This window comes from Rattus rattus, chromosome 8 (genome assembly GCF_011064425.1).
Source record: "Rattus rattus isolate New Zealand chromosome 8, Rrattus_CSIRO_v1, whole genome shotgun sequence".
NCBI lineage: Eukaryota > Metazoa > Chordata > Mammalia > Rodentia > Muridae > Rattus > Rattus rattus.
Genome location: NC_046161.1, coordinates 73,872,761 through 73,899,833, shown reverse-complemented (window position 1 = coordinate 73,899,833; position 27,073 = coordinate 73,872,761). Strand labels below are relative to the sequence as shown.

The window sequence follows — 27,073 nt, the reverse complement described above, 5'->3', positions numbered from 1 at the left end:
CACACTTTGATTTTTAGAAAACATTTCAATTTTCAGTGTTTTTCTTTCATAGTATAAGGATTTAGATGGTTGTAACCTTATTAAAAGTGCTATATAACTAAAATTAAAAAATTAAAGTGTATTATTTAGAGACTAAAATAAGAGCTTTATTCATATTAGACCATTGAAAGAATTGAGGCTTAAAACATGTTAGGTTTTTAAAAAGATAGCCTTTATTTCCTATTGAAGTCTCAGGTTCAGAACATCTTAAGCAGAAAGCACAGTAATCATGGACCCTACTCCCGACCCCTTCTCATCCCCAGCTCTCACTCTCATGACCAGATTGGGGCAGCCACGGCAGTGGTTGAGGCTCCATTCACATTATCATCATGATCCACAGCCCAGAGTGGATCTTCCAGTTCGCTCTTGAAGTTATATTTGTACATGTTAAGTTTGGATGAATTCAGGTTTTTCTAAACATTGCCCTAGAAATTGTTCTTTTGGGTTGCAAGTCCAAAATGAGTCAAGTCAAAGATGTTGTGTTAGAGAGAGAGAAGAGAAGAAAAGAAGAAGAGGGAGAGGAGAGAGAGAGAGAGAGAGAGAGAGAGAGAGAGGAGGGAGGGAGGGAGGGAGGGGAGGAGGGAGGGGAGGAGGGAGGAGGAGAGAGAGAGAGAGAGAGAGAGAGAGAGAGAGAGAGAGAGAGAGAGAGAAGAGGCTGGCCATGAACACTTAGAGAGGGGGGAGGAGAATGGGGAGAGTGAGGGTAAAGGACTGGAGAACAGAGCAATAGCAAGAAGGCAAGAGAGAGGGGATTGTTGCCAGGTAATTGTGGGGCAGAGCCTAGACAAAGTACTAACAAAAGATACCTACCTCTTTTCTTTCCTTACTTATGGTTCTGATGCTGTAATTTCTAAGCAAAGAAAACTTTTTTTGTCCTAAATATTCGATAATTATATTTGAAATCTCTGACCTGCTGATGACCTTTTAAGTTTTGATATTGATGCTTTTCAGCTGGTTCCCTTCATCCATTGTTTGAGGCAGCTTGAAGGATTGCATGCGGCAAGAGGCTATCAATGAGTAATAAATTTAATCAGTGCATTCCCAGAACTAAAGCTGAGGGTCACTTAGATCAGGCTTTTCAATGTTCCTGTACATTTGAGAAATCTGGTCATCTTACTATTTCTGGCCCATGATCCTGGCCAGGCCGAAGAGGCCACATTTCTTCCTGGCTACAAATGGCGCTGTTCCCAGTGTAGCCATTCTGAGAGTTTTAAGGTTTTAGATGCTTTTCAATAACGCAGTGTCATATGATGAGAAAATTAAGGAGATTTGTATTTTCCTTTTTTTTTTTCAGTATGCAAAGGGGCCAAGGCAGATATTGTGTTCTTGACGGATGCCTCTTGGAGTATTGGAGATGACAATTTTAACAAAGTTGTAAAATTTATTTTTAATACTGTGGGGGCCTTTGATGAAATCAGCCCTGCTGGGATTCAGGTGAGCATTTTATTATTTGTAGTGTCTACTGTTTTTTTATTTGTAATTCCTATGGTTTTTTTTCTACTTGCTATTAAAGTAGAAAGTCATTTCAGTATAAGTTCTCTTTTTACCTTGATGGTTTACTATGTACATTACATTTGTCTTTGGGAAGTAATTTGGTGCTTGGGGATAAACAAATAGTAAAATATATATTCCTTTAGCTTTCCTCTTTGTCCAGATGGTGTTCCTGTTGGAGAACTTAGGGGACTCTAACTCTAACGTTCTACTTGAAACTTCCAACAAAACACATTCTATGAAAGGCCATCCAAAGTTCTGCACATTAAATGTGCTGTTATGTCATGCCCTTAACATGAGAATAGTGGTTGGAAAGGGTGTGTGCCTACTCTGTTATTACATCGCATACATTACCCCAGCCAGAAGCATGTCCATTAGTGACCCGAAGGATAGCCAGTTTGTTTTTCTAGAATGGTAATTACCAATTATATTACTGTGGAATCACTTCCAGTGTGTTTTCTTTTGTACTCGAGTAGGAGCTTAGAGAAGTTTATGTTTCTACAAGAAACATCAAAGAGTAATTAATCATTTTATTGCAATCTGTCACAAAACAAAGAGCCTTCTCTACTCTTCCCAGGATACTGTTGGAAAGATGAACATCCACCCTCCACAGTTCTCTAAAGCCTTCTAGGTGATGTTCCAAACTCCTTTGAGAATGTCATCCAAGTGATTATTGGCTACTTTTTTGAATTTCCAAAAGCAATGCTATTATAGCTTATTAACTTCGCTTGATCATATGATTATCAAGCCTTAAAGCAATTCTATGACGTAAATACAATTATCCTGATAACAAAACCAACACCCGGAAAAGTAGGGACGGCTCAGTGTTGCATATCTATAGTTAGACAGAACTAGGACCTGAGCCAGTGAATCTTGACTACATACCACTAAATCGCACTTTCAAGTAAATCATACTGTTTTGTCATGACAGTAATTATGATGATACTGTGACATTTTTATTTACTATGAAGAATGAATTAAGGTCCATGAAAAGGAGAAGGCGGCTGAGAGCCAACTGTTCGTGAGTCAGGATGGTTTTACTCTTGTTTCTGACACTGGGATCTCATCGTTATGCTGGTTGACCCATCTCATTTTACATTTCAGATAAATGCACATATGAATATTTTTGGCAGTAATTTAAATGATGGCAGTAATTTAAATGAGATGAGAAATTAGGAAGTGTAATGAGACTACAGCACTCATGGTTACATTATTAGGCATTAAGAGTTTAAAACATCTTGTTACATCCAAGACCCTGCTTTGCCATTGGAGGAATTACTGGAAGACTGAGGTCCAACTGGATGACTGACACTTGCCTCTAAACTTATTTTCTTTCAGGTTTCTTTTGTGCAGTACAGTGATGAGGTCAAGTCTGAATTCAAGCTGAACACATACAACGATAAGGCTCTAGCCCTTGGAGCCCTCCAGAACATTCGGTACAGAGGAGGAAACACAAGAACAGGTACTCTATGGCAGCATCGGTATGGGGTTCCTCTTCCTGGGGTAGGCAAGGTAGTCTAATGGTCATACCCTCTGTCACCTGGGCATGGTTAGTGGGTAGGTCTCACTGAAGTGACACTAAAGTGCTCAAACCACACTCTGTAGGCAAGGCCCTCACGTTTATCAAGGAGAAGGTCTTGACCTGGGAAAGCGGCATGAGGAAGAATGTCCCGAAGGTGCTAGTTGTGGTCACAGATGGCGGTCACAGGATGAGGTGAAGAAGGCAGCCTTTATCATCCAGCAGTCAGGTAAGCGCGAGCATGGACTTCATGGTGTATAAGATGTCAAGTTTTAAGTGTGCAAGGATGGTAGTAAAAGAACCAAATTTTGTTTCACTGTATACCTTTTAACTATAATTTCTGTTTAATTATGGAATAGGTTGCTAATTCCTTAAAAATGGCACTCTTTTCAAGAGATGTGGTTCAGGGCTGTCAACTGAATCTCCCCGACAGAAGGTGGAAGAGGACAGAAGGCTATGATAAAAGAATAATCCTAGGCCAGGCTTCTTGCTATAGCACCGATGAGTCTTGATTCTAGGTCCCGTGCAAGGAATGTCATAGGATTCCTTCTGCCATTGCTCATCCTTGCAGATGCAGACTGAATGAAGGTTGTCAGTAGGCAGTCTGCAAACAAGAATTATGCAAGTCTCTGGGAGATGGTGATGGGGATTATTTTGCTAACCAGACATTGTAGGAGCCCCTAGGTGACATGGCTCTGTCAACTTATTGTTCAGACTTATTAGAGGTGAAAGCAGGCCTCTTTAGGATCTGTATGAACATCGTCTCTCCTGTCACCAGCTCAAGCAGGGCCTTGGGTGAGAATAGTTTGGAAAGTATTCTGTACTATGTGTGATCTGCCATACTCAGTGGTAGATGACTTTGTTAAATGGAACATCAGCTCCTGTGTAATTGTGTGGCTGAAATTGTAAGTGATGGTGAGTGTCAAAGTCATTTCATTTACTTTTATCTTTAATTTTAAGCTATATAAAATAATAGTTTTCCTTATGGAATTCTCATACACAGTTAATTTTGATTACCCCTCTCCAACTTGCTCCTCTCTTCCTTCTCCTCAAGCCCCATCCCTGTTGGTACCCTTCCATGGCTGGTATTTCTCCATCTACTTTAATTCACACGTGCTCTGTTACTCTCTTCATGCCTTCCCTTAAAGCTTATTTTTCTAATGGGCGCTTTTCTAATTATTGGTATCTGTTGACGCGCAGGTCTTATGAGTACACATGTGTACACATTAGAAACCAGGATCTGCTTTTGAGAGACCAGGTAGCATTCTGAGCCTTGGTTAACTTACTTAATGAAAGAGATAAACTGATAAAAGTGTGGTGCACACACAAATTTTTTTTTTTTTTTTCGGAGCTGGGGACCGAACCCAGGGCCTTGCGCTTCCTAGGCAAGTGCTCTAACCACTGAGCTAAATCCCCAACCCCAAAATGTTTATGTCTGTAAATTTCCTCATTATAGCCTGTTTGTGATGATGTCAAATAGATCATTTAGAATAAAACTACTCGTATTTACTTAAAGAGTAGAATGTTTGTTCTCAGCAAGAGGTGTACTATCATTTTAAAAGTGGTCAAAGTGTTTGAGGCCAAGTTTGATGATTAAAACAAACCAGCTTTAAGAATTCAACTTTAAAACTTAAAGCAGGTTTAAGTTGTTAAGGGAATCAACAGAACGGTTGAACTTTTGTGCATTTGAATTGTGGATCCAGGGAAGACCATGTATGCAGAACAGTCCTTCTACTATTAAAAGCTTCATGTTTAATTGTTGGGGTGTCATTTGAAAAGACTCAGTGAATTGAATTTTATAAGCCAGAAAATAGGATGACAGTGAAGAGGCTATATTCATTAAAGAGTACACATTCTTCTCCTAGAGGAGTTTGTGTCAAATAAAAGGACTTGATGTCCATGCTAAGCAAATTCAGCATGGTTTATGATGCTTTCATTTTGGATTTCTTAAATAACAAAATATGCAAAGAGGCTACGTAATTCCCTTGTCAATGTGTCTCGGCAGGATTCAGTGTATTCGTTGTTGGTGTGGCTGATGTGGACTACAATGAGCTCGCCAACATTGCCAGCAAGCCCAGCGAGAGGCACGTGTTCATTGTGGACGACTTTGAATCTTTTGAGAAGATCGAGGACAATCTTATCACATTTGTTTGTGAAACTGCCACTTCAAGTAAGTCACGCTCAGCACACAGACACGACCTTATTGAGAAATGACTGCTTATAGGCAGTTATCCATACTGTGTGGGATCACGCCCAGGGCATAAATAGATTCTGGGAAATCTCTTGAAACCGATGAATCATTGCTCTTTTGAGATCGTTCTAAATGGGTTCTTGCCAGAAGTCCATTTTTAGCATTAAAGATGTAATAAACCCCATATGGGAAAATCATTTTAATCTCCCCCTTTCCTACCAGTCCAAATATATCCAGCATTTGAATTGTATATTTGGGAGAACTTCAGTGAGGTGGTTTCCTATTTGTAATCAACTGGTCCCTTGTTGGTTTGTACCCTAAGAGAACAACGAGAAGCCTGACCTTTTACTTTTATTTATTTGTTTTTCTTTTTTCTGTATTGCCAGGATCGAACTTAGGACCTGGCCTATGCTAGGCTGGTTCTCTACCATTGACCTGCGTCCTTAGTCTAGGCTTAGGATTTTCCTTTAATGTTAAGATTTCAAATTCATCTTTGAAGTACAGATGCTAAACATAGACCAAATTAATGTGTCTTCCCCCTCAACCACGAGGAACAGTTCTTGTGGTTCAGATGATGGAGACATTATATTATTTCCAGCAATTAAAGACTATATTAAAACCTCTGCTTTGTACATATGCATTGCTACTCTCTGTGCATCTATGTAAGCCATGTTGGTGATGCATACTTAAAGAACATTGCATGTTCCAGGTTGTCCTCTCATCTATCTGGATGGCTACACATCACCAGGTAAGATATTTATGTAGCCTTTGGCTAATTTATTTCAAGATATTCACAACAACGTAACTGTAATGTACTCATTTAATATTTTCTTCTTTGATGTCAAGGCTTTAAGATGCTTGAAGCTTACAACCTGACAGAAAAGAACTTTGCTTCTGTCCAAGGAGTCTCTTTGGAATCAGGGTCTTTCCCCAGCTATTCAGCCTACAGGCTTCAGAAGAATGCCTTTATCAATCAGCCCACAGCGTAAGTGTGAAATGTGTGAAAAGGGGGCTCCCCTATTCTTAGAGTAGACAAGATGCTCTTAGACTTGCTGAGGATTTCCTAAACCTTGGAACTTAAGAATTGCCATAAGACTCCTTATGTACAACCTAAATTTGCTCTCCTAAACACAGCTCGATTATCTTCCTAGGATTACGTAGCAGTGTGAACATCAAACACTGACATCCATGTCTTGCTATTCCTCCCTCCAAGTCTCTCAGTCTGGTCACGGCATGGTGGATGGTGGCTAACACACTATTGAGATGCAGGCTAGGGTTTTCGTTTACTTCCTTCTTCTAAGGGAGGCCATTTACACAGGAAGGCAGTTTATTATTTTGAACATTTCACCCCTGTGGTGTAGAAGAGCTGGGTGGAGTAAGTGAGAGATGAGAGCAGACGTTCTAGCTCATGTTTCAGACCTCAGAAAACAAGGGCTGCAATAGTTACGCTTGCCCATGGTCAGACAGGCTGAGGGTAGTTTTTATTGGCTGATACCTTAGCAGTCTGTTGGGTAGCACCAGATGTATTTTATTTCATGAAAGTTTGCACCTGGGCATGATAACAAAAATTGATGTTTTTTATTCATTAAAATGAAAAACTTTTTAGGTTGAAAAATGAGTGTTTGGCAATTCCAGGGGAGAAAGGAGAAGAAGAAACAAATTGCCCGGAAAGTTAGGAAAGGGTCAGAAAATAATGTCTGAAATTTGAAATGCGCTGAGAATGCCAATGGAAAGTTAATTCTAAAACCAAAGCTAATTTGTTGTAGGGAGGAGTCCATAGCATGGTTTGACCCAATATAAATTCCTACACCTTTTATGCTTAATTACAGTGGTTCAGTATGCTAGGTTTTCTAGTGGGCAGTATTACTCAATATTTAATTTTTTTCAGTCACCTCAAAATATGATTTTAAATGATGGCAGCCTCTTGTCTCTACAGAAGTCACAAGTTGTGACTAGAAGGAGAGAAGGGTAAATGTAATTAGATTTTTATTGTTTTACTGAGGAAGGAGAAAAATAGGCTAAATGAGAGAGATGAGGATGATATAGGAAAAGAAAACCAGTATTTTTTTTTATTTTTTTTTTGGAGCTGGGAACCGAACCCAGGGCCTTGCGCTTGCTAGGCAAGCGCTCTACCACTGAGCCAAATCCCCAACCTGAAAACCAGTATTTTTAACTTGGGACATTAAAAGACAGCTCGTAACCACATGAAAGGCATCATGTCAGCTTTCTCAGAGCTTATGCCCTGGGGAGCAAGAGCACATCACACCTAGGCACCAGGACCTCCACAGATGTCCTGTTCCATTTTCCCAGGAGTTCTCTCCAGGCCTTTGTCCTACCTCCAGGGAGAAAGTGTCCTACAGTGTCATACAGAAACACATTAACTCTCCTTCAAACATCCTCGCAGAACGGCAGTTCACACAGTGCTAGAGGGACACCAGAGACGGAAATATTTGTCTCATGTCGTTAGAGCCAAAACTCATTTTCTTCCAGTTGAATCACATCTCTATTTTGTCTCTAATTGTTTGCATATGTACATGGCCTAAACATTTACAATTGGTCCTCTTTTGGGGTTGTATGTGAGCTTAGAGGTGCTTTCTTGATTTCTGGGAGGAATTTAGAGCTGTAGGAACTACTGTGAGGATAAGAGAGAAACGACAACTTTTTTAAGCCATTTTATTTACACTGTCATACCCCTGCCACTGGAAATTAAGTATGTTTTGTAAGACCCCATCTCTTTACATTATATCTATAGTTATAGTGTTTCTTACTTTAAAATTAGTGCTTCCATGCATTTAGAAAAAGGAGTTATGGATACGGAGATAAAGACTGTTTGAAAGTTTTTCTTGTAACTTGATCAAATCACAAGCCATCAATTTGTATTTATTTTTTTTTAATGTGTTTCATGAGATTTTCTCCTGCTATGAGGTTTGAGGACTATAATTAGGTACTAACACTACCAATAATGATATTCTTGTGTAAAAGTTCAAAACAGTCTCTGGTGAATAATTTCACTTATTGTTTATTTTGTTTGATCCAACAGAGAACTCCATCCCAATGGACTCCCCCCTTCATATACGATTATATTATTGTTTAGACTTCTCCCAGAAACTCCTAGTGACCCCTTTGCAATTTGGCAAATTACAGACAGAGACTACAGACCACAAGTTGGAGTGATTGCAGATCGTAAGGAACTTTATTTTATTTTAAGTCATATGTATAGTTTTGATGATTTTTTTTATATCTTAAGAAATCTTCTGAATGTATGTATAAATGCATATGTATATATTTACATTTGTTTACTTGGTACATGTTTTAAGTTGAAACTTATTAAAATAGGATGCCAACAAATATTTCAATGCCATCTTATTACGATTGAAATAATTCTATTGCTTTTTTCAATTATTTAGTTTTAAAAGTTAATTTATGCATTCTTCGACAATTGTATGCATTGAATCTTTGTTCTGTTCATCTCCATCATCCCCTCTCATCTCCCTTTTCTTTTCTGCTTGAAACCCTTGTTCTCCCTGCAAAGTCCTTTTACTCTTTTGTCTTTACTGGCAAAGTATTGAGTTTAATTGGGGTGGGGGGAGGTTCATCCATGAGCATGAGTAGGAAGTTATTGATTGGACTCTGGAAAACTTTTTAGTGGCTACACTACTGAAGAAAATGACACCTTCTTCCTCAACCAAACATTAATTGGTGGCAAGAGTTGGTCATGGAGAGGTAGGGCCTCATGAGTTCTCCTCTATTCACGTTGAAATGATAATGGACTCAGGATCCCAATCTTGTGCAGTCATTGTGTGTGCAAACGCAACCATAGTGAGAGCAACGGTGCAATTACCGTGACATATTTAGAAGACATTTGTTTGTGTAGTACGACCCTCTATACCATTGTTCTTACGTTGTTTTGCCCTTCTTCAGTGTTCCCTGAGTCTTGCAAGGAGTGATGTAGATGTTTTGGTTAGGGCTGAACACTGCGGCAGCTCTTATTCTTGGTACTTTAGCTAGTTTTGAGGCTCAACGTTAACCTCTGCCTGCACCCATAAGAAGCTCCTCTGACAAAGACCGAATGCAGCACCAAGTGTGGCTATGAACATAGTATTCAGAGGTTGTGTGATAGCATGTCTACTTATCGAAGAATAGAAGTAGGTCCTCCTCTGACTCTGGCCAATGACCTCCTCAGCTCTGGGATCCTTACCTGAGATCTTTCCTATGCAGTGGGCCTTGAATTCAGCCAGAAAGTCATTGGCTACTTTGTTGTAATTGTGTCACCATTGTACCAGTGGGCACATCTTCTCTGGCAGATACTGAACTTTGTTTTTTTCAATTTCTCCAACAAGAACTATTCGTATATTTTGAATAAAAGTATACCGTGCATATAATTTAACAACAATCTTATCTTGATTGCAGCTTCTAGCAAGACACTGTCTTTCTTTAATAAGGATACAAGAGGCGAGGTACAAACTGTTACATTTGACACAGATGAAGTGAAGACCTTGTTTTATGGAAGCTTTCATAAGGTAAAAATGTAAGATTATCTGAGTCTTATTCTTAGAATAAGAATATGAATTAAAAACCCAAACTTAATCTTAATTGTGTTTAAGCTAAATTAGAATTCTAGCTATGTCTTTTACAAATACACTTTTATTTTAAATAATTGGCTTAATCCAAAGGATAAAATTTGAATAAAACAGTAATGCCATTAGCATTTTGATATATTTTCATCGTATCTTTCGAAGTTCGAATCAATACTTAGACATATATTTGTATTTATAGATTTACATATATAATGAAACTTGCTTGTTTTTCTGCTTGCCATTTTTTCAAATTTAAGATATATTGATGTTTATGCGTATGTGTGTTCGTCTGGGTAACTTTATGCTGTGTGTAACTTTAAGCTGCATATGCAGCCCTGAGGAGGGTGTTAGATCCCTCTCGAACAGGAGTTACAGGCAGTTTTGTGCTACCTGACCTGGAAGCTGGGAACTAAAGTCCCCTGGAAGAACAGCAAGTGCTGTTAACCTTTGAACCATCTCTCTAGCCACTCTGCCTACTTCTTTATTGTAAACATTTCTGTCATTTATTTTAACAAACTTAATTTAATAGATTACATTTTAATTGGTCATATTATCATTTTATAGAGAACAAACATTTTATTTTATGCCTTTGCCTATTAAAAAGCTACAGGCATGCAAGCAGACTGTAGAATAAGCATTTTTAAGTCCAAAAGTGAATAATAACTGGTGAAATAATTAAAGTAAATGTGTAATAGATTATTACATGAGCACAAAGTCTAAAGATACCATTCTCTTAATGCAGAGTTTTCTAAATAATCACATTGAAGCTCTAAGATATATTTAAGATGGTTTCTCATTCTTGGAGATCTTGAGTTTTTGTCAGTGTCTAGAGGATTTTGAAACTTTCAGGTTTCCAAGGGCAATCAGTTGACAAAGGACAGTAATGTGACAGGATATATAGAAACAAAAGCAAGGATCTAGTTTAGGAATACACTTTTTAATGCTGTTTTTCATGGTACATTGTGCTAACAGGAATACAAATTATTAAATTGATCATATATAATTTTCCTCTGTATGGCATGGTAAAAGACAAGCTACAGACACGAAAACACAGCTTTCTAGTTCAGTCTGATCCCCAAGTGACACTGAAGAGCCTTTCTCTTGGTTGCACAGGTCAATGCAGACTATTCCCTGCTTAATGCTCTTGGGAAAGCTTCATTTCTTTTCCTGCATTTTCCAGTCCATGAGTTAGATTTCCTCTTTCCCATCCATATGTAAAAATTACTAGTTCTTTGAGAATTTCTCTTTTCTTTTTAACAAAAATAGATTTTTCTCATACACTTTTTTTCTGATTACAGTTTCTTGTTCCCCTGCTCCTCCCAGTTCCTCCCCACCTTCCCTCCCCTCTGGACCAATACCCTTTCTTTTTTGTTGTTGATAACAAAAAAAAAAACATCTAAGAGATACTAAGAAAAATAGAATAAAAACCAAACAAATTGGAATATGACAAAAGAACAAAACAAAAGAGCCAAAGAAAAAGCACAAGAAATGCATATAGATGTACACACACACACACACACATACACACACACACACACACACACACAGAGAGAGAGAGAGAGAGAGAGAGAGAGAGATTTCATAAAAACCCCAAATTGCAAGCCATAATATATATACAATGGATCTAAAAGTAGAAAAAAACAAACCGAAACCAAAAACCAAAAACCGAAACAAAACAAAACCCCCAAACCTCTTCCTTAACATATGGGACAAAGAACTTTCAAAGATGCCATTGAGTTCATTTTCTGTTGCTGAGCTTGGGGTACCCTTCTGTTGCTGTTGCCCTTACAACTAGTTTGTTTCCCTAGTAAGACTCTCGGATACAACTGAGTTTCTTTTCATGTGACTATCACTTGGAGATAGCTTCTGGGTTAGGAATGGTTGTGTGTGTTCACTTTTCCTTTCATCCCTAGGAATCCCTCTAATGCACAACGATACAAACTGTGTACGTGCTACAACACTATTTGTGAGTTCTTACGCGTGTCAGCCCTACTGTATCTAGAAGACCTTGATTATTTGGTGTATTCCCTCTGGCTATAACTCTTTCTGCCTCCTCTTCCACAGAGTTCCTTGAGCCCTGAGGGGAGTGATTTGATGGAGACATTGCTGTTAGGGCTGACTGTTTTAAGGTCTCTTACTCTGAGTATAATGTCTGACTGTGGGTCTCTATGTGCTCTCATCTGCTGTTGAGAAAGCTTGCCCTGATAAGGAAGGCACAGATCTATGAGTATAGCAGAATGTTGTTGGGGGTCATTTTATTGCTACATTACTTTAGCAGAACAGTGGTATTTTGTTTTCTTTTAGGTCCCTGGGCTATCTAGTCTTAGGTTCTTGGTCACCCAAGCAGTGTTAGGTATGGGTTCTGTCTCATGGAATGGCCCTAACCCAATCAGATGTTGGTTGGTTACTTCAAAAAACGTTGTGCCACTATTGTACCAGTCTATCTTGTACCAGGTCCAGCTAAATCATTATTATTATTTAGGGATTGAAGCTAGGTTGGTTTTTACTTTTCTCCTCTGGTAGTGTGTAGAGTACCACAAGAACTTTTCCACAGAAGTGAAGGCACTAGGCTGGTACCAGCTTGGTTCGTGTTCAATCAGTTAGGTAGGTGTTGTCTTCAGCAATATGACCCTGTCAGTTGTGGAGAATCACCAATATTCTTGACAATAGCCTGATTTGTTCGGGAGTTCCCATGGGATATTCTTGGCCAACAATTTGATTAGATATAACTCATTCCCACTACTGGACACTTTATTTGGTGATAAAAGATATTTTCCTTATTATTTAATGTGCCATTTTGATAGACTTCATATATGTATAGGAAGCTTCCACTGTGATAGGTTTCCACATGAGCCTTCAAATGTCCCTTTGTTTAAGCTTTTTCTCCCCATATTCCCTCCCTCATCCCTTTCTTCGCTTCTGTTTAATAGTCTCATTTAGCCCTTTCCTATCCATCCACAATAGAAACGGGAGTTACAGATGCTTAATGAGGTTGGAGAAGGGCTTTCCTAGTCTGGCTTAAAGAGACAAGAGGCTTGCTTATGGACATGACAGCAGTAACAACACAGCCATAGAGGAAACAAAAAGTTCCCAAGTGCCGTAGCAGAGTATATCTTGCTTAAAAATTTGCAGATTTTGATGTAATGCAATAGATAAGCTCCTCCTTGGGAAAGCAAATTCTAGTTTGGGAATGTAATTGGTTTTGACTCATCCTTATCTAGTACATGTTGATTTTGGCAAAGTTCTTAGAAACAACCTTGGCTCATTGATAAAGCTATTAAAATTACAATTGAGTAGCCAGCTGAGAAGGATGAATTTATTTTTTTCATAGTCACTGAAGATGCTAAGAATCTAATCTCCTGAACAACTTGTAAACATTTTGTAGCTATTTAAAAATCCTCAACTTTCATAGAATCCTCCATTTTAAGCCAAAAGAGTAGTACTTTGAGAGATCTCTACTGATAATAATTAATTATTGGAAATGAAGCTAAGTTTTTCTTGGCATTACCTTCCTGTACTGTTTGTTTTCTCAGAGAAGTGTTCATATTTTTCATATTTCTTTCTTCTCACTGGCTCTCTCTTTTTCCAAATTCTCTATGTTCACCCTTTTTTATCTTTTTTTTATTGATAATATTTTGTTTGAAAATTCTATATATATTAAATTTCATATGATATTGCATATAATATGTATATATACACACCTATGTAGATCACATATATACATATAATATGAAATTTAGTATATATGAAAAAAATATATTCTGGTTACCTTCCCCCACCCTCCTTTATGTCTTTCTGAGAGCACCCCTGTTTTTCAACTTCTTTCCCATATTTACTAACTTTGACTAGTTTAGTGCTCATCAGGGTTTAATTTGGGCCATTTGTAAGACCCTAAGTTTAGAACTAACCATCATCTACGTTGCCAGTAGATCAACAGTAAGTGAAGGTGCTGTGATCATCTTCCTCCTTCACAGTTGACTGTTAGGAGGGCCTTACACCTTTGGGCCCAGCGCCAGCGGACATGGCTGTTGTGAGTGCAGGATTGCCATGACCATGTCCTCTTTAGCTTTTGTAGCTCTGTCCCTTATCTCCTGGGTCTTACATTCTTTCTGCCTCTTCTTTCCATGGTGTTCTCTGGGCCCTCAACCATCCTTTGTTCTCAGCACCTTGTGCAGTCATAGCTCTCTACATTCACCGTCATGCGCTTCAAAGAGAAACTTTTTTGATTAAGTCGCAGAGTAGTCTTTGTCTGTGGTAGGCTGCACCAGACCATATAGAACTTTATTTTCTTCATACATTATTGTTTCAATTTTCTTCCTTTTTCCCACTGAATATATATTATTATATTATATTTTATTTATTTTATGCATCTGACTATTTACCTTTGTGTATGTGTGCTACATGCATGGAAGGCATTCAAAGAGTCCAGAAAAGGGTGTCAGATCCAATTGAACTAGAATTACAGGTGGGAGTTGGCTATCATTTGGGTGCCAGGAACTGAAATCAGGTCCTTCAGAAAAGCAGCAAATATTCTTAACAATTGAGCTCTCTCTCCAGTAACACTTCCTGCCCAATTATATAACTTTATCGTAAGGACATGTGGCTGACTGACATATAAGTTTTCTGAGTTTTCTTCTTTGACAATTTCATATCTGTATAGAATGCATTTGGGATACTCTCACCTCTTACTCTTTTTTCTTCTTCCCACTCCCATTGGTCTACCTTCTCTTCTCATACTCATGCCTTTGCATTTTGTCTGGAGATGTTGAGTTAAACCAGAGCTGTTTGTGTGACCTTAAGTTTCAATGTATCCGCTGTGGCTTTAAGTACTCACATGTAGTATATATTGAAGACAATCATTTCCCTACCCCCAAAGCCAGTAGCTTTGAAGCAGGGTAGGCTCTGGTCCTGTGAGTCCTCTCCACCCATGTTTGACTGATGATAGGCCAAGTCTGCAGGCCCAGTGCAGACAACCATAATCCTGAATTCAAGATCAAGAATCCATGCTGAAATGTAATTTGCATATGTTTAGAATGCAGTAAGAAGAGTGAGGAAATTAGAATGAAATATATTCTTAGGATGTGCTGATTTATGGTGAAAGACATACAAATTAAATTCATTTTGATTTGGAAATAACTCTTTTGAACATTTGTCTGTGTGGTCGTTCATAAGAACCAATAATTTTTTTTATTATTTATTAGATACTAAATATCCTAGAAATGCTTATGTGATCTTCTTGAGATCAGTGTTAGTTGTTTATCTCACGGATGTTGAAACTTTATTTTTAGTAAGCTATGAATCACTTGTATATAAAAACATGTAATTCCTATTTATCACAGATGTTATGAACCAGTCCTTTTGTGGTGACTCCTTGTAGGAAAAATATTTAGATTTAAAATAAACCATTAGAAATTTTTCCCATCCTACCTGCTTCAGAGCAGTTACAAATATTTCTGCTTTTTTTAAATCTGTCAAAATTTTCACAGTAATTATCAAATTCTTGCTTAAGTGTTTGTATTGGGATACTGGGGTCTATGAGTCTAAGTATGAAGTCAACATATTCCCGCAGTATTCTCTTCCTTGCTTCAATACAAGTCCTTTGCTAATTTTCTGTACCAATAGATTTCCTATTGTCTCTATCTTCAATAGTAGATTCAATACAATTAACACGTAGTCCTTTCCTTAAATGAATCTTGAGTTTTATTGATTTCCAGGTTTGATTATAGATGATGTGCTAGCTCTTACTATGTTAGAGAGCTGTAAGATACACAGCGAAGGGACAGGAATGAATGAATGAATTAGAATTGACCTCTGTGGAAGATCTTTACACTTCCTTTGTATTGAACGAAATATATTAGTGGTTTATTAACGTCTGTTTAGATCATTCTTTTACACTTCACAAAATTCTGTTGTACACTGCATCATCTCTGCTGTGTCTCAGTGAGAGTACACAGTAGGAAAATATGAAATTACACCCATGTACATAGGTGACAGACTCTGAAACGCCTTGAGTGCCTAGTACAGTTTCATATAACAGCATTGATTTTGAAACCTAGGTTCTTGGACTTTTTAACCCAAGACTCTTGGATTGGGATAAAATGGTTTAAGAACTAATTTATAGGAATGCATCTGGGAGTGGGGAGGGGGGTTAGGGAGAAACTGGGAGGAGTAGAGGGAGGGGAAACTGCAGCCTTGATGTATTGTATGAGAGAAGAATAACTATTAAAGAAACAATTTATAACAATTTATAAAGAATTGGTGTAGAGTAATGCAGCTTACTTTTTTGAGAGAAAATTTATAATGAAAATTAACTATCTTTTTAGGTCCATATTGTAGTGACTTCAAAGAGTGTTAAGATTTATATCGACTGCTATGAAATTGTAGAAAAAGACATCAAAGAAGCTGGAAATATAACAACTGATGGCTATGAAATTCTTGGAAAACTTCTTAAAGGAGAGAGGAAATCAGCCACAGTAAGTAACGCATGTGATGTTTTGATGTTTAGTGCCTTATGGTAAGATTGACATGATGTTTTCTAAATCAGTGAATAGTATTTGCTTTTTTTAATTCCTCAGTGAGTTATAAGCTGTCACACTTGTTAGTCAGTTTGAAAGTGTGGAAAATTATACTCAGCCCACCTGGTGTCTGGGGGGCTCATCAGTAGTTACATAACTGAAGAAGTTGTCTTCCGTTCCCTGAAAATTTATCAGTAGCTAAATGGGGAGAGGCAGGGCCTCGTGAATCTTGCTGATCTCTGACTGATGTGCGGGCCAGTTGCAAACAGTCATAGTCATGGTAAAATGGCTGCATTGGCTGTGTACGACTCAGAAGACCTTTCCTAGCTCTTATCCCTGTCTTCCAGGTATCACATTCCTTCTACTCTCTCTTCTGCAATTTTTCCTGGGCCATAGAGGAGGCCATAGAAAGAGGCCCCAGTGGGTGTGGCATAAATGTCCTGCTCAGGACTGAGCGCTCGCCATGTTTTCTCAGAGCCTTCAGCAGCTGTGTACCTCTGCATTCACTGCCATTCGTTGCAAGGAAAAACTTCTCTGATTAAGGCTGGGGATAGTATTTGTCTATAAATATTTAGAAGGCAGATTAAGACCATGATAACTTAATGTCTATATTAAGCTCACCCCTAGGGCCTAAGACCTCCTCAGTCATGGATTTTTGACTGGGTTTACAATTTGAATTCCCTCTGTTGGAGCAGAGTTTTGTCGTTTGTAGAGTGATAGCAGGGTAAGATGTCAATGTCTTTTCTCCCCCAGTAGCCTGTATGGTACCTTTTGGCTTCAGGAGGGAAGAGACCATCAGATTTTTCAAAGAATGGCTGTGTTTCTAAAAAGAGGGAGGCATATGCTTCACTGAATAGCTCAGTTGAGGGCCTTAAAAATTATTAGTCTATTCCTAATTTATAATTTCTAAAGCAAATATCATCAATCACAGAATCAGGTGGCAGTTTCTTTAATGTTACATTTCTACAAAGAAATGCTTTAAAAGATTGATTTAAATGTGGACAGTATTCAAATTAATCTAAAGAAAGAAACTAATGTTTTTAAATACCTCAATCAAACATTTCTTTTCAGCTAGTGAATCAGGAGCAGGTCTCGTCAGAGGCAGTTCCCATTACTGTCTCTTTTTGACATACAGTTTTACTGATTTTCCTCACCATGGAAGCATCACAATGTTCTCAAGGGTGTAAGCTCTTGGGACAATCTGCCAGAAATAGGCAGGATTAAAATGTTTAAACCCTTTTACATGCAAAAGGGAGGGGGATGGGATGGGGGAGGTTTGTGGAAGGGAGACTGGGAAAGGGGATAATTTAAGAGATGTAAACAAAAAAATGATTAATAAATTAAAAAAATGTTTCAACCGTCTTCCTGTGTGCTTAGCTGATGTTACTGTTGGTTACTTGCAGTTCCAAATCCAGAGCTTTGACATTATCTGCAGCCCAGTGTGGACCAGTAGAGACAGATGCTGTGATATTCCCTCTCGGGTGAGTAAGCCCCGCTCTGGCTTTAAATCCCCAAGACGGAACTCTTCTCATACAAATGGTCTGAGAGAGGAAATAGCACTCAACAGCTGCAGATTGGAGCCCAGGGACGTGCAATGTGTGTGTGCTCTTCAGTTACCACAGTTCATGCCAGGGCTCACGTGACCTTCTGCGCGAAGGATAGGAATGTACAAGACCATATCTGGAAATTCTCTCAACAACAGCCAGGAAAGTCATGCTGAGTCAATGTGTCTGATAAACTGACTTCTGCAGACCTCCCACTGCTTAGCAGCTTTTTACTAAATAAGCTATCACTTTTCTGGATTACTAAGGGTCTTTTGATGGAAGGAATACATACATACATGCATACATACGTACATACATGCATACATACATGCATGCATGCATGTGGTATGTATGTAATTATAAAGTCCAGTGTTGGTGATATGAAGCTTTTGGCAAGCACAGCTGCATACATCTGCCTCATAAATATATACTATTAAATATTTAGTGAACATTTATTATAAACCATCGACTCTTCAATATGACAGGGTTGGAACAGTAAAAAGTGAGTATCAGTGAAAGCCCATGAGAGAAATTAAAAACTAGATGCATTGACTTTCTTATGTGGACTTAACCAAATACAAACTGGGAATATGAAAAAGATCTATTGAACTTATAAGCATAATCTTTGCTCTAATGCTTTCCTAACTGGGATATTTGTCAACCTCACACAGACATTTTTATTGCTATTATTTCCCAAATGTAACAGCTGTTCATAGCACTTATACCATACTAAGTAATTAGACATGATCTGAAGCATGCAGGAGCATATACTTAGGATACATGCAAAAACTACAGTATTTTATACGAGTGACTTTCCTTAGGTGTTGGCACTTTCTGGAGGGCCTGGAACAAATACTCCTTAGATAACCTAAGTGTGATCTGGGTTATGTTGTAAGGCAGGGGCCCTGGAATGAAACCAGGTAGATGGGCAGTGCTGGGGCATAGTGAAAGTAGGAACATGGCCCACAGTGAGACACATAGGCTGGTTTACAGACAGGGAGAGTTGTAGAGACCATAGATATATAGCATTTTCTATAACAGGGAATAAAGAAAATTGGGCTCAATTACCAGGGCTCCTGCTAATCTTATTAATATTTCCTTGTTATGCGTGGTTTGCTCAAGTATAGCACAAGGGAGCAGAGCAAATTCTAACCTTAGACCATTTATAAGCTGTGATTAACCAGCAGTTACTTGTTCCAGTTGGAAAACAGATTTTCATGTATGTAGATAGGGCTGGTGGGCGAGATGTCACCCTCTGGGTCTCACTGAGTTCATGTGCAAATAATCTTTTCAAATTTTCAGAGAGATGAAGCAAAATGCCCTGCCCTTCCGAATGCTTGCACATGCACACAGGACAGCGTTGGCCCTCCAGGTCCTCCAGGCCCTGCGGTAAGGAAACAGACATTCTCACCCTATCGTTTTGATTTGAAATTTGTTTTTGGAGGGGGATCTTTGGCGTGATCACCTGTTTGTCAGTATGGCGGCCATAAAATGCTTTTTATCCATTTGTGGTTTCGATGCTAGCGTTTAGGGAGCTGGCAAGATGAGTGAGTGGGTAAAGGTGCTTACTGCCAAACCGAATGACCTGTGTCTTACCTCTGACACCCACAAGGTAGATTGAAAGCGTTACCTCGTGCAAGTTGTCCTCTGGATTTCACACATGTGCCACGCACATGTGTCCCCCCAATAAATAAATTAATAAATGTTATAACAATTTTACTTTAAAAAAAATAAGAGTTTTATTCTGGTGCTTGGACCATTTCTCTAACCACTCAGGTATAATGACATTCAAGCCTTTCTCTCTTAAAGGCACAAGTTTGGGTTTCCATCTGTAAATATAAGCACTTGGAAATGTATTATATTCCCTTACAGTTTCTTGTATGAATGGAATATACACGGTTTGGGAAGCTGGCCAAGAACAACTTACTTAGAACTTAGCACATATGCACCTTACATGGCAGACATACCATGAACATAACATGTGAAGGTGACATCTCAAATATATGGTCATGGTATAAGCACTGGGAGCAAGCACCCGGGTGTGGGGTGACCTGAGTGGTGAGACTACGACTCGATACTGTATGATGGGATGAGAGACCATGAGATGAGACCATGGGATGAGAGACCATGCAAATGTGAATGGAAACATTGAAGACAGCAGTTACGCTAGAGTACACTAGTCCATCAGCAGCAACTCTTTGGATTAGGGTTGATTTGTAATGCCTGACTTGAGCCCTACTGTGGAAAACAAGTGATTGCTCTAAACTCATTGGCTTTTTAAGAAAATTCTATAAGCAACAATTTTTATTAATACAGGAGCATCTCAAAGGTACTGAGAACACCAGTCTTTGTGATACAGTGGTTATAGAAAATACTTTGATTTTAGGTTAATTACAAAGCCCTTTTTATGTATGGATTCAAAATGTCCCTGGAATTAGTATCATAAATCTGAGATGCACCTGGCATATGGCTTGGATCTGACAGAATTCTTTTCTAGTTTCGAGGTACCATTATCTGATGTCACTGTGGCATTTTTTGGCCTTATTTGTTGGTCCTTGAATTCTTGTTTTGTAACTGCATGCTCTGAGGTCTTGAGACATTTGAGTATTTTCCTTGAAGAACATGATTTATATAATTATCAAATACATTTTTCCTTTTATTTAAGTGCTACGAATATAGCAAGAAACATAGAATGTGCGGTTTTCAAATTCTATTTTCCGGTGTGACTATATGGTACAGATTTATTTCTTAGCTATGGGGCTCAACCCAAGGCTTTGTACATGCAAGGCAAGTGTTTGCCACGAAGCTGCATCCCAGCCGTGACATGATAGTTTTACTTTACTATTTTGCAAATATCTATGTAGGTATTGACCATTTAGGGAATGTATTCCTTTTTGAAACACTATTTTTATGTATTAATTTTTGTATTCCTTTATGCTCATACAGAAATATGTTCTTTTTCTGTGTTTTAGGGAGGACCTGGTGCCAAAGGTCCCAGAGGTGAAAGAGGCATCAATGGGGCAGTTGTAAGTATATATTAGTGCTCCAAATATCCACCGCTCTGTTGAGATCTGGTTGGTTAAGTTCCCTTGGAGGTGGTATTTGACCTTGGGCCACTCACTGATGGTTTACTATACATTAAGTTACATCACTATTCTTGATTTCAGACATAATAAACCAGTAGTGTAGATTCTATATAGTGAAATTAGAACTCATGGGAATCTGAATACAGATATAGCACATTTATATGTTTTTTTTCACTTTAAAAAGGCAGCCTTTATCAGGACATTTTTATTGATACGTAAGTTTTGTCCATTTAGGGCACATTGCACTTTTTGAAGGTGTCATAAAGGGAATGAAATGTTGTGGCCCCAACAGAGTTTTATAAATGCAGATATTTTAAAATGTTTACGAAGATTAGGCAATCATGCCTTCAGGCTATGGTGAGAAGCTTCTTACCAGAGAGTATTATGTCATCCTCTTTCCCTCTCTTTTTTCCTTATATATTTTAGGGGCCCCCAGGTCCTCGTGGAGATACTGGCCCTCCAGGTCCTCAGGGTCCTCCAGGCCCTCAGGGACCCAATGGACTCTCTATTCCAGGAGAACAGGTAAGTATAAAAGCTTTCTACAGTAAATGAAAATGTTGGGTTAACAATGTGTTGAAATGGAACATTATTGTTTTCTTCCTCGTTTTGTCGTGGCTCCCCTCAGCAGTGTTTTGGTATCAGGGTTTGAACCTAGAACCTCATGGATGCGATACAAGCTCTCTACTATTGAACTACACTCCCAGTCCTCTATACGCTTCTTATTTTGAGACAAGGTTTTAAGCTCACTCTGTGGTCAGTGCAGGACTCGAACTTGTGATTCTCCTGCCTCAGTCTCCCGAGTAGCTGGGTTGACAGCTCTGAGCCACTAGGACTGGTTTATGTGTAATATTTTCTACATTGTTCTAAGTGCAAATGTTTTCTAGAAGAATGCAGCTGGTGTCGTCTGATGAATATTATTTTAGATGTGTAAATGAGACATTCAATCAGTAACTAAAAAAAAAAAGTCTATTTATTTGGTCTTTCAGAAACTTCTTGAAAGTAATGCCCATATCACTTTTGTTAAACATTCTTTCAAAGTAGATATATTGTCCCATAATTATATAGCAGTATCATAACATTAAGTGGAAACTATAGAATGGCATTTGCTGGATAGAAAGTGAGTTTTAATAAAAGGGGGAGGGATCATTCATCTTCCCTTACAATAGACCTATGTGCTTATCTCTGAGTACCCATACTAGACCTATACAGTGATAAAAATGCATAAGTGACTCACTGCTTCCTTTTACATTTAATTCCCACAATACCTGAGAACTGTCTTCTCACTGCCCACTCTAGGGTCGCCAGGGAATGAAAGGTGATGCAGGAGAGCCAGGGCTTCCAGGCCGGACAGTGAGTTCTCCAAATTACCTTTTTTTACCTGTAATGCTCTGTCTAAAATGTTGTCTTTTGAGTGTTGCAAATTTGTTTGAGAGGGGAGGTGGAGTTTGGTGGGTGAGGAGGAACAGGGAGGAGTTGGAAGAACAACAAAGCATGATCAGAATATATTATATAAAATTAATTAATTAAAAAGAAGTGAACCAAGATTAAGTAGTGAAGGGTGAGCTCGTATGTGTGCTACTCTGTTCTTTGTATGTGCATGAATGTATGAGTATATGAGTGTGTGTGTGTGTGTGTGTGTGTGTGTGTGAGTGTGTGTGTGTGCTCTGTTCTTACTCTTCAAGTGTATAATGTTTAATTCTGATACTTTCTTGCTGAACAATGTCTGTATGCCTGGCACTGTGTTTGGCCATAGTCTTCAGGTTTTTTTCAGAGTACTCAAACTTTGTTTGAAAACATTTTGAAGCATACTAAGAATCAGGTTTTTACACAAATAGTGTATTATTGCACACTAATTATTTGCTCCCTTCTGTGTAGGGAACCCCAGGATTACCTGGCCCGCCAGGACCAATGGGGCCACCAGGAGACAGAGTAAGTTTTGTGCTACGAATACATTTTAATTACAGAATCCCCTCACAGTCTGTTTGAACAGTTGGAGATGTGGAATTCACATATCTTGTGGGAGGCTTCAACGCTAGCACCAGTGGACCATTCAGCATCAGATCCATCTCGTGTTCCCTTAAAGAAATTGATGGGACTTTGAGGGAAGCGCTTGAAATTTTAATGTAGAGAATTTTAAGTTACATTTTGAAGAGCCCAGTAAATAGCTTTTCACTGATCGGAAAGGCATTCAAGAGATGTAGGCAATTGCTTTCAATCCTACAATTGAAATCTTTATCATGAGACAGATTTTAAATAACTTGGGGAGTAGCTTTAGCTTTCATAGCTTTCTCTTTGGAGAACTCTAGCTCTTTAGAAGACAAGGGTCACTTCTGAGGTTGATGCTGGTGTGAAGGGCTGGTACTTAGTAGGGACTTTCTGTGCTTGTGGCAGCATCCACATTTGCCCTTGACTCAGGGTGACAACAAGTTAGAAAGTCCATTCCTTTCTGGGACAGGTTAATGGGTAGCCTAGTGACCATGGATGGCATTTATGCTTCGTTCACCAATACTGTGGGAACATTTGTTTCAATAAGAGGCCAAGATGCTTCAGTAAGAATTTGGAGATGTTAGAATTGCCCAGTCCACGGACCTTACAGCTTTTCAGCATTTTATAGTTTAAACGTGAGGGTTGTCTGCTCTCTGTCAATCAGTCTAAACTCTAATTAGCAACCTTCTCCAAAAGGGCTAGCGCCGTACCTACTGTCAGTAAATGTGGGTCAGCCTTAATATCTGTAATCACAGATATTAAGGAGGTGTCCCTCAGTAGGAGGAATGGTTCACTCAGAAGAGAGTGTGATGTGCTCCTGAGTGTTCCTTTTGTGCTTCTTCTGACATTTGTGAGAAACACACGAATCAAAGAGCTAGCCAGAGCCTCCAATGAGGAGCTTAGAGACTCAGGTGAGGTATTTACACTTCAGCATCTGTCGAGAATCTGAATTTGGGCAGTAGTATTCAATTTTTACTTTGTAATGAGGAACAACAGGGAGGACACAAATGATACCTCAGCCTTTCCCATAAGAAATTAAAACTGAATATGGCCACTGAGAAAGTGACAGTGGGCTGACTTGCTGCTGAGGGCTCACTGTGCACATCACAACCCATCCCAGTGTGTGCTTCAGATGGAGATGGTGGGGTCCTGAGGTTGGCCCCTAGCAACAGGCAATCAGGAAGCCTATACTGTCACCATTGCACCTGGAAGGGTGAGGGGTCGGGAAGACCAGTACGTTTCCTCTCTGAAACTCCAACTCAGGTCCAACATTGTGGTAATACCGTCACTCTTGTCTCCTGGGATGAAGATGAGGAAAAAAATTTAAGAACTCATCCCCATGCTCCTTCCATAGCCCTACTCATCTGACTATGGCTTAGTAAACTGCCCCTGAGGCTATGAGGAGGTGCACTGAGGGAGGAGGAGGACATAAACAGTTTTACACAGAAAGAGAGGCTGTAGGTATGGGGATCTCAGCAACAAATAAATAAATAAATAAATAAATAAATAAATAAATAATCAGGAACTGAGAGAGGGAAGGAGGAGGAAGGTAAGGCAGAGGACCATGGTGAGGCAGGGTTCTGCAGATATAGTGGGAATTGGGACTGTGGTGGAAAATTTTGAAATGAAGAACCACAGAACGCCATGTACCTGTATCTAATATGCATATTTATATGAAACGATCACTAGTCTCTTCTGACACCATGATGAGGCTGGACATAGTGACAATTGCAGGCTTGCAGTCAGAAGTGACGCTGAGTTAAAACATGATGCCTGCAGGTGGCTTGAGATAGCCCTCTTAAGGATATCAGATTAAATCCCCCTCATCCCAATTTAGGTATGTTCCTTCAAAAAATCAGGTGGCCAGGAAGTTCCAAGCGTGACTAGATTATTAAAAATCTGATAAGGAATGAGAGAGAGAGACAGAACAGAGAGAAGAGAGAGAGACAGAGGGGAGAGGGGAGAGGGAGGGGAGAGAGAGAGAGGGAGAGAGAGAGAGGGGGGGAGGAGGGGGGGGGGGGGGGGGGGGAGAGAGAGAGAGAGAGAGAGAGAGAGAGAGGGAGAGAGAGAGAGAGAGAGAGAGAGAGAGAGAGAGAGGAGAGAGGGAGGAAAAGGAGATAGAGAGAGAGAGGGGGAGAGAGAGAGAGAGAGAGAGAGAGAGAGAGAGAGAGAAGAGGGGAGGAAAAGGGAGAGGAGAGGAGAGGAGAGGAGAGAGAGAGAGAGAGAGAGAGAGAGAGAGAGAGAGAGAGAGAGAGAGAGAGAGAGAGAGAGAGAGAGAGGAGAGAGAGAGAGGAGAGAGAAGAGGGGCGAGACGGAAGGAGAGGGGAGAGAGGACAGAGGAGAGAGAGAGAGAGAGAGAGAGAGAGAGAACTGGTAGCAGTTGGATCCGTTTAGATGGAAGACACACCACTCTACCCGTCCCAGCAGAGCTACTGGAAGAGTTTTGTTTGTTAAGTGGCTCTCAGAAGTAATGTTGGTTTTGTATCAGATGGATTCCGAGTCTGGTTTTTGTTAAGCAGGCCTAGCTCCTTCTGAAAGCAGACTGTAAGTTTATCCCTTTAAGTTTCTGAAAAGATTTGTTTTGGGAGATACGGAGTATTTCTAAAACTCCCGTAAAAGAAACCCAAGTTTCTGCTATTGTGAAGTCAGCAGACTAAGAAATACAGAGGCTGAATAATTATGAACAAAATAATAATTCTTTCATGGTTTGGTTTTTTTCAAAACCAAGCTGGCCCAGACCTCACAGCAATCCTCCTGTCTCAGCCTCCCAAATGCTAGAATTGCAGTGTCACGGAGCCACCGTGGCCTAGTACTGGTCATTCTTTTTCTGTGGAAAATGGGACAAAAATCATTTCTGACAGAGGAATGCAGCAAGTATAAACAGCAAACTGACTCAGAAGTCCTCGGCTGGGTTTCAGAGATCTGTTGTTGCTAACTAGGTAGCAGGGTGACTCACTCCAGGCAGAGGTCATTTGACTCTGTACAGAGGGAAAGAGCACACAGGAGCCAAAGGGCAGCCCTACAGGGAGATGCACCCTGCCCGTTCCTTGCTGCTCATACTGACATAGCTTGGCCCTGTGATGAACAGAGAACTTTAACTAACGCCAGCTGAGAGAATGGAAGACTTCCTTTTCTCTTTGCGTGTGGGGCAGCTATGACAGTTTGGCCCCTTTCAGAGAGTGGCTTTAATAGGCAGAGGCAGTCTCCCTTTACCTCCCTCTGCACTTTTGAAGAAGTAAAAAACTAGAATCTGCCTTCTTTGAAAACTATTAGTTTAGCAATTTGAACTAGTTTTGCTTGTAGCTATGCAAATGAACTAGCATAGGAACTAATTACTCAGTGAAAGTATACTGTAAATTGAAATGAGGTGGGTTTTTGTTTGTTTCTTTCTTTCTTTTGATTTGCCGGTCTTCATATTGAAAGCTTAGCTACCAAACGCCAAATTGTACTCAGTCATTCTTATGATCCTTTCGCCCTTAATGATCTATTTAGCCTCATTTCATGGGTTTGTTTCCTTCCTAACCTATAATTTCATTCTTCCAACAGGGTTTCACTGGAAAAGATGGTGCAATGGGACCGAGAGGCCCGCCTGGGCCACCGGTAAGAACCGAGTGGGTCACACCGCCTTGACCCTGGTCCAGTTTCCTTTTCCTTTTCTCCCATGTTGAGTTTCCCCCTCTGTGCTGTGGGAAATGTCGATGAGCTGTTTGCTTTTGTTTTATAAATCAGAATGTGCTAGAGAAGACAGATGCATCAAAATCCAGACACTTTAGAAAAATCTCAGACTGACTTGGCCACTGTTTGGTTGGTCTCTTTTTTCCCTCTTCAGTGAGATGTTAGGCTCAGTTCCTCAGTGGTCACCGCCTGAATCTGAGCTCTGTGACATTTAGATGTTAAGGATAGCACTGGAGACCATGGCAGACCTGTAATTGGCTTTGCCTGTCTACCGACTTCCATTCTCCTGTGGATGTGGGTAAATGAGAGCTCCAAGGCGTGGGCATGTTTAAGAGCAGCCACAAGGCATTCTGAGGAGGTGGGTTTTATCGACATCTTAAACAAAGGGTCCTCTTAGGCTTCGTGGAGAAGAAGCTGAGGATAGAGATTCTGAAACTTGTTCAAGAAGAA

At 39.6% G+C, this 27,073-nt stretch overlaps 1 protein-coding gene across 1 annotated transcript in view; it reads left to right on the top strand.

Annotated features, from left to right (window-relative positions):
- Col12a1 (collagen type XII alpha 1 chain) overlaps positions 1 to 27,073 on the top strand; it is a 117,028-nt gene that overhangs the window by 78,763 nt on the left and 11,192 nt on the right. The window contains 17 exon segments of the mRNA XM_032909894.1: positions 1,334 to 1,473; positions 2,869 to 2,992; positions 3,136 to 3,228; positions 3,231 to 3,278; positions 5,055 to 5,219; positions 5,950 to 5,988; positions 6,087 to 6,225; positions 8,281 to 8,423; positions 9,651 to 9,760; positions 16,141 to 16,290; positions 17,736 to 17,813; positions 19,179 to 19,265; positions 20,849 to 20,902; positions 21,389 to 21,484; positions 22,259 to 22,312; positions 22,838 to 22,891; positions 26,495 to 26,548. Coding sequence (XP_032765785.1) covers positions 1,334 to 1,473; positions 2,869 to 2,992; positions 3,136 to 3,228; positions 3,231 to 3,278; positions 5,055 to 5,219; positions 5,950 to 5,988; positions 6,087 to 6,225; positions 8,281 to 8,423; positions 9,651 to 9,760; positions 16,141 to 16,290; positions 17,736 to 17,813; positions 19,179 to 19,265; positions 20,849 to 20,902; positions 21,389 to 21,484; positions 22,259 to 22,312; positions 22,838 to 22,891; positions 26,495 to 26,548 — 1,628 coding nt within the window.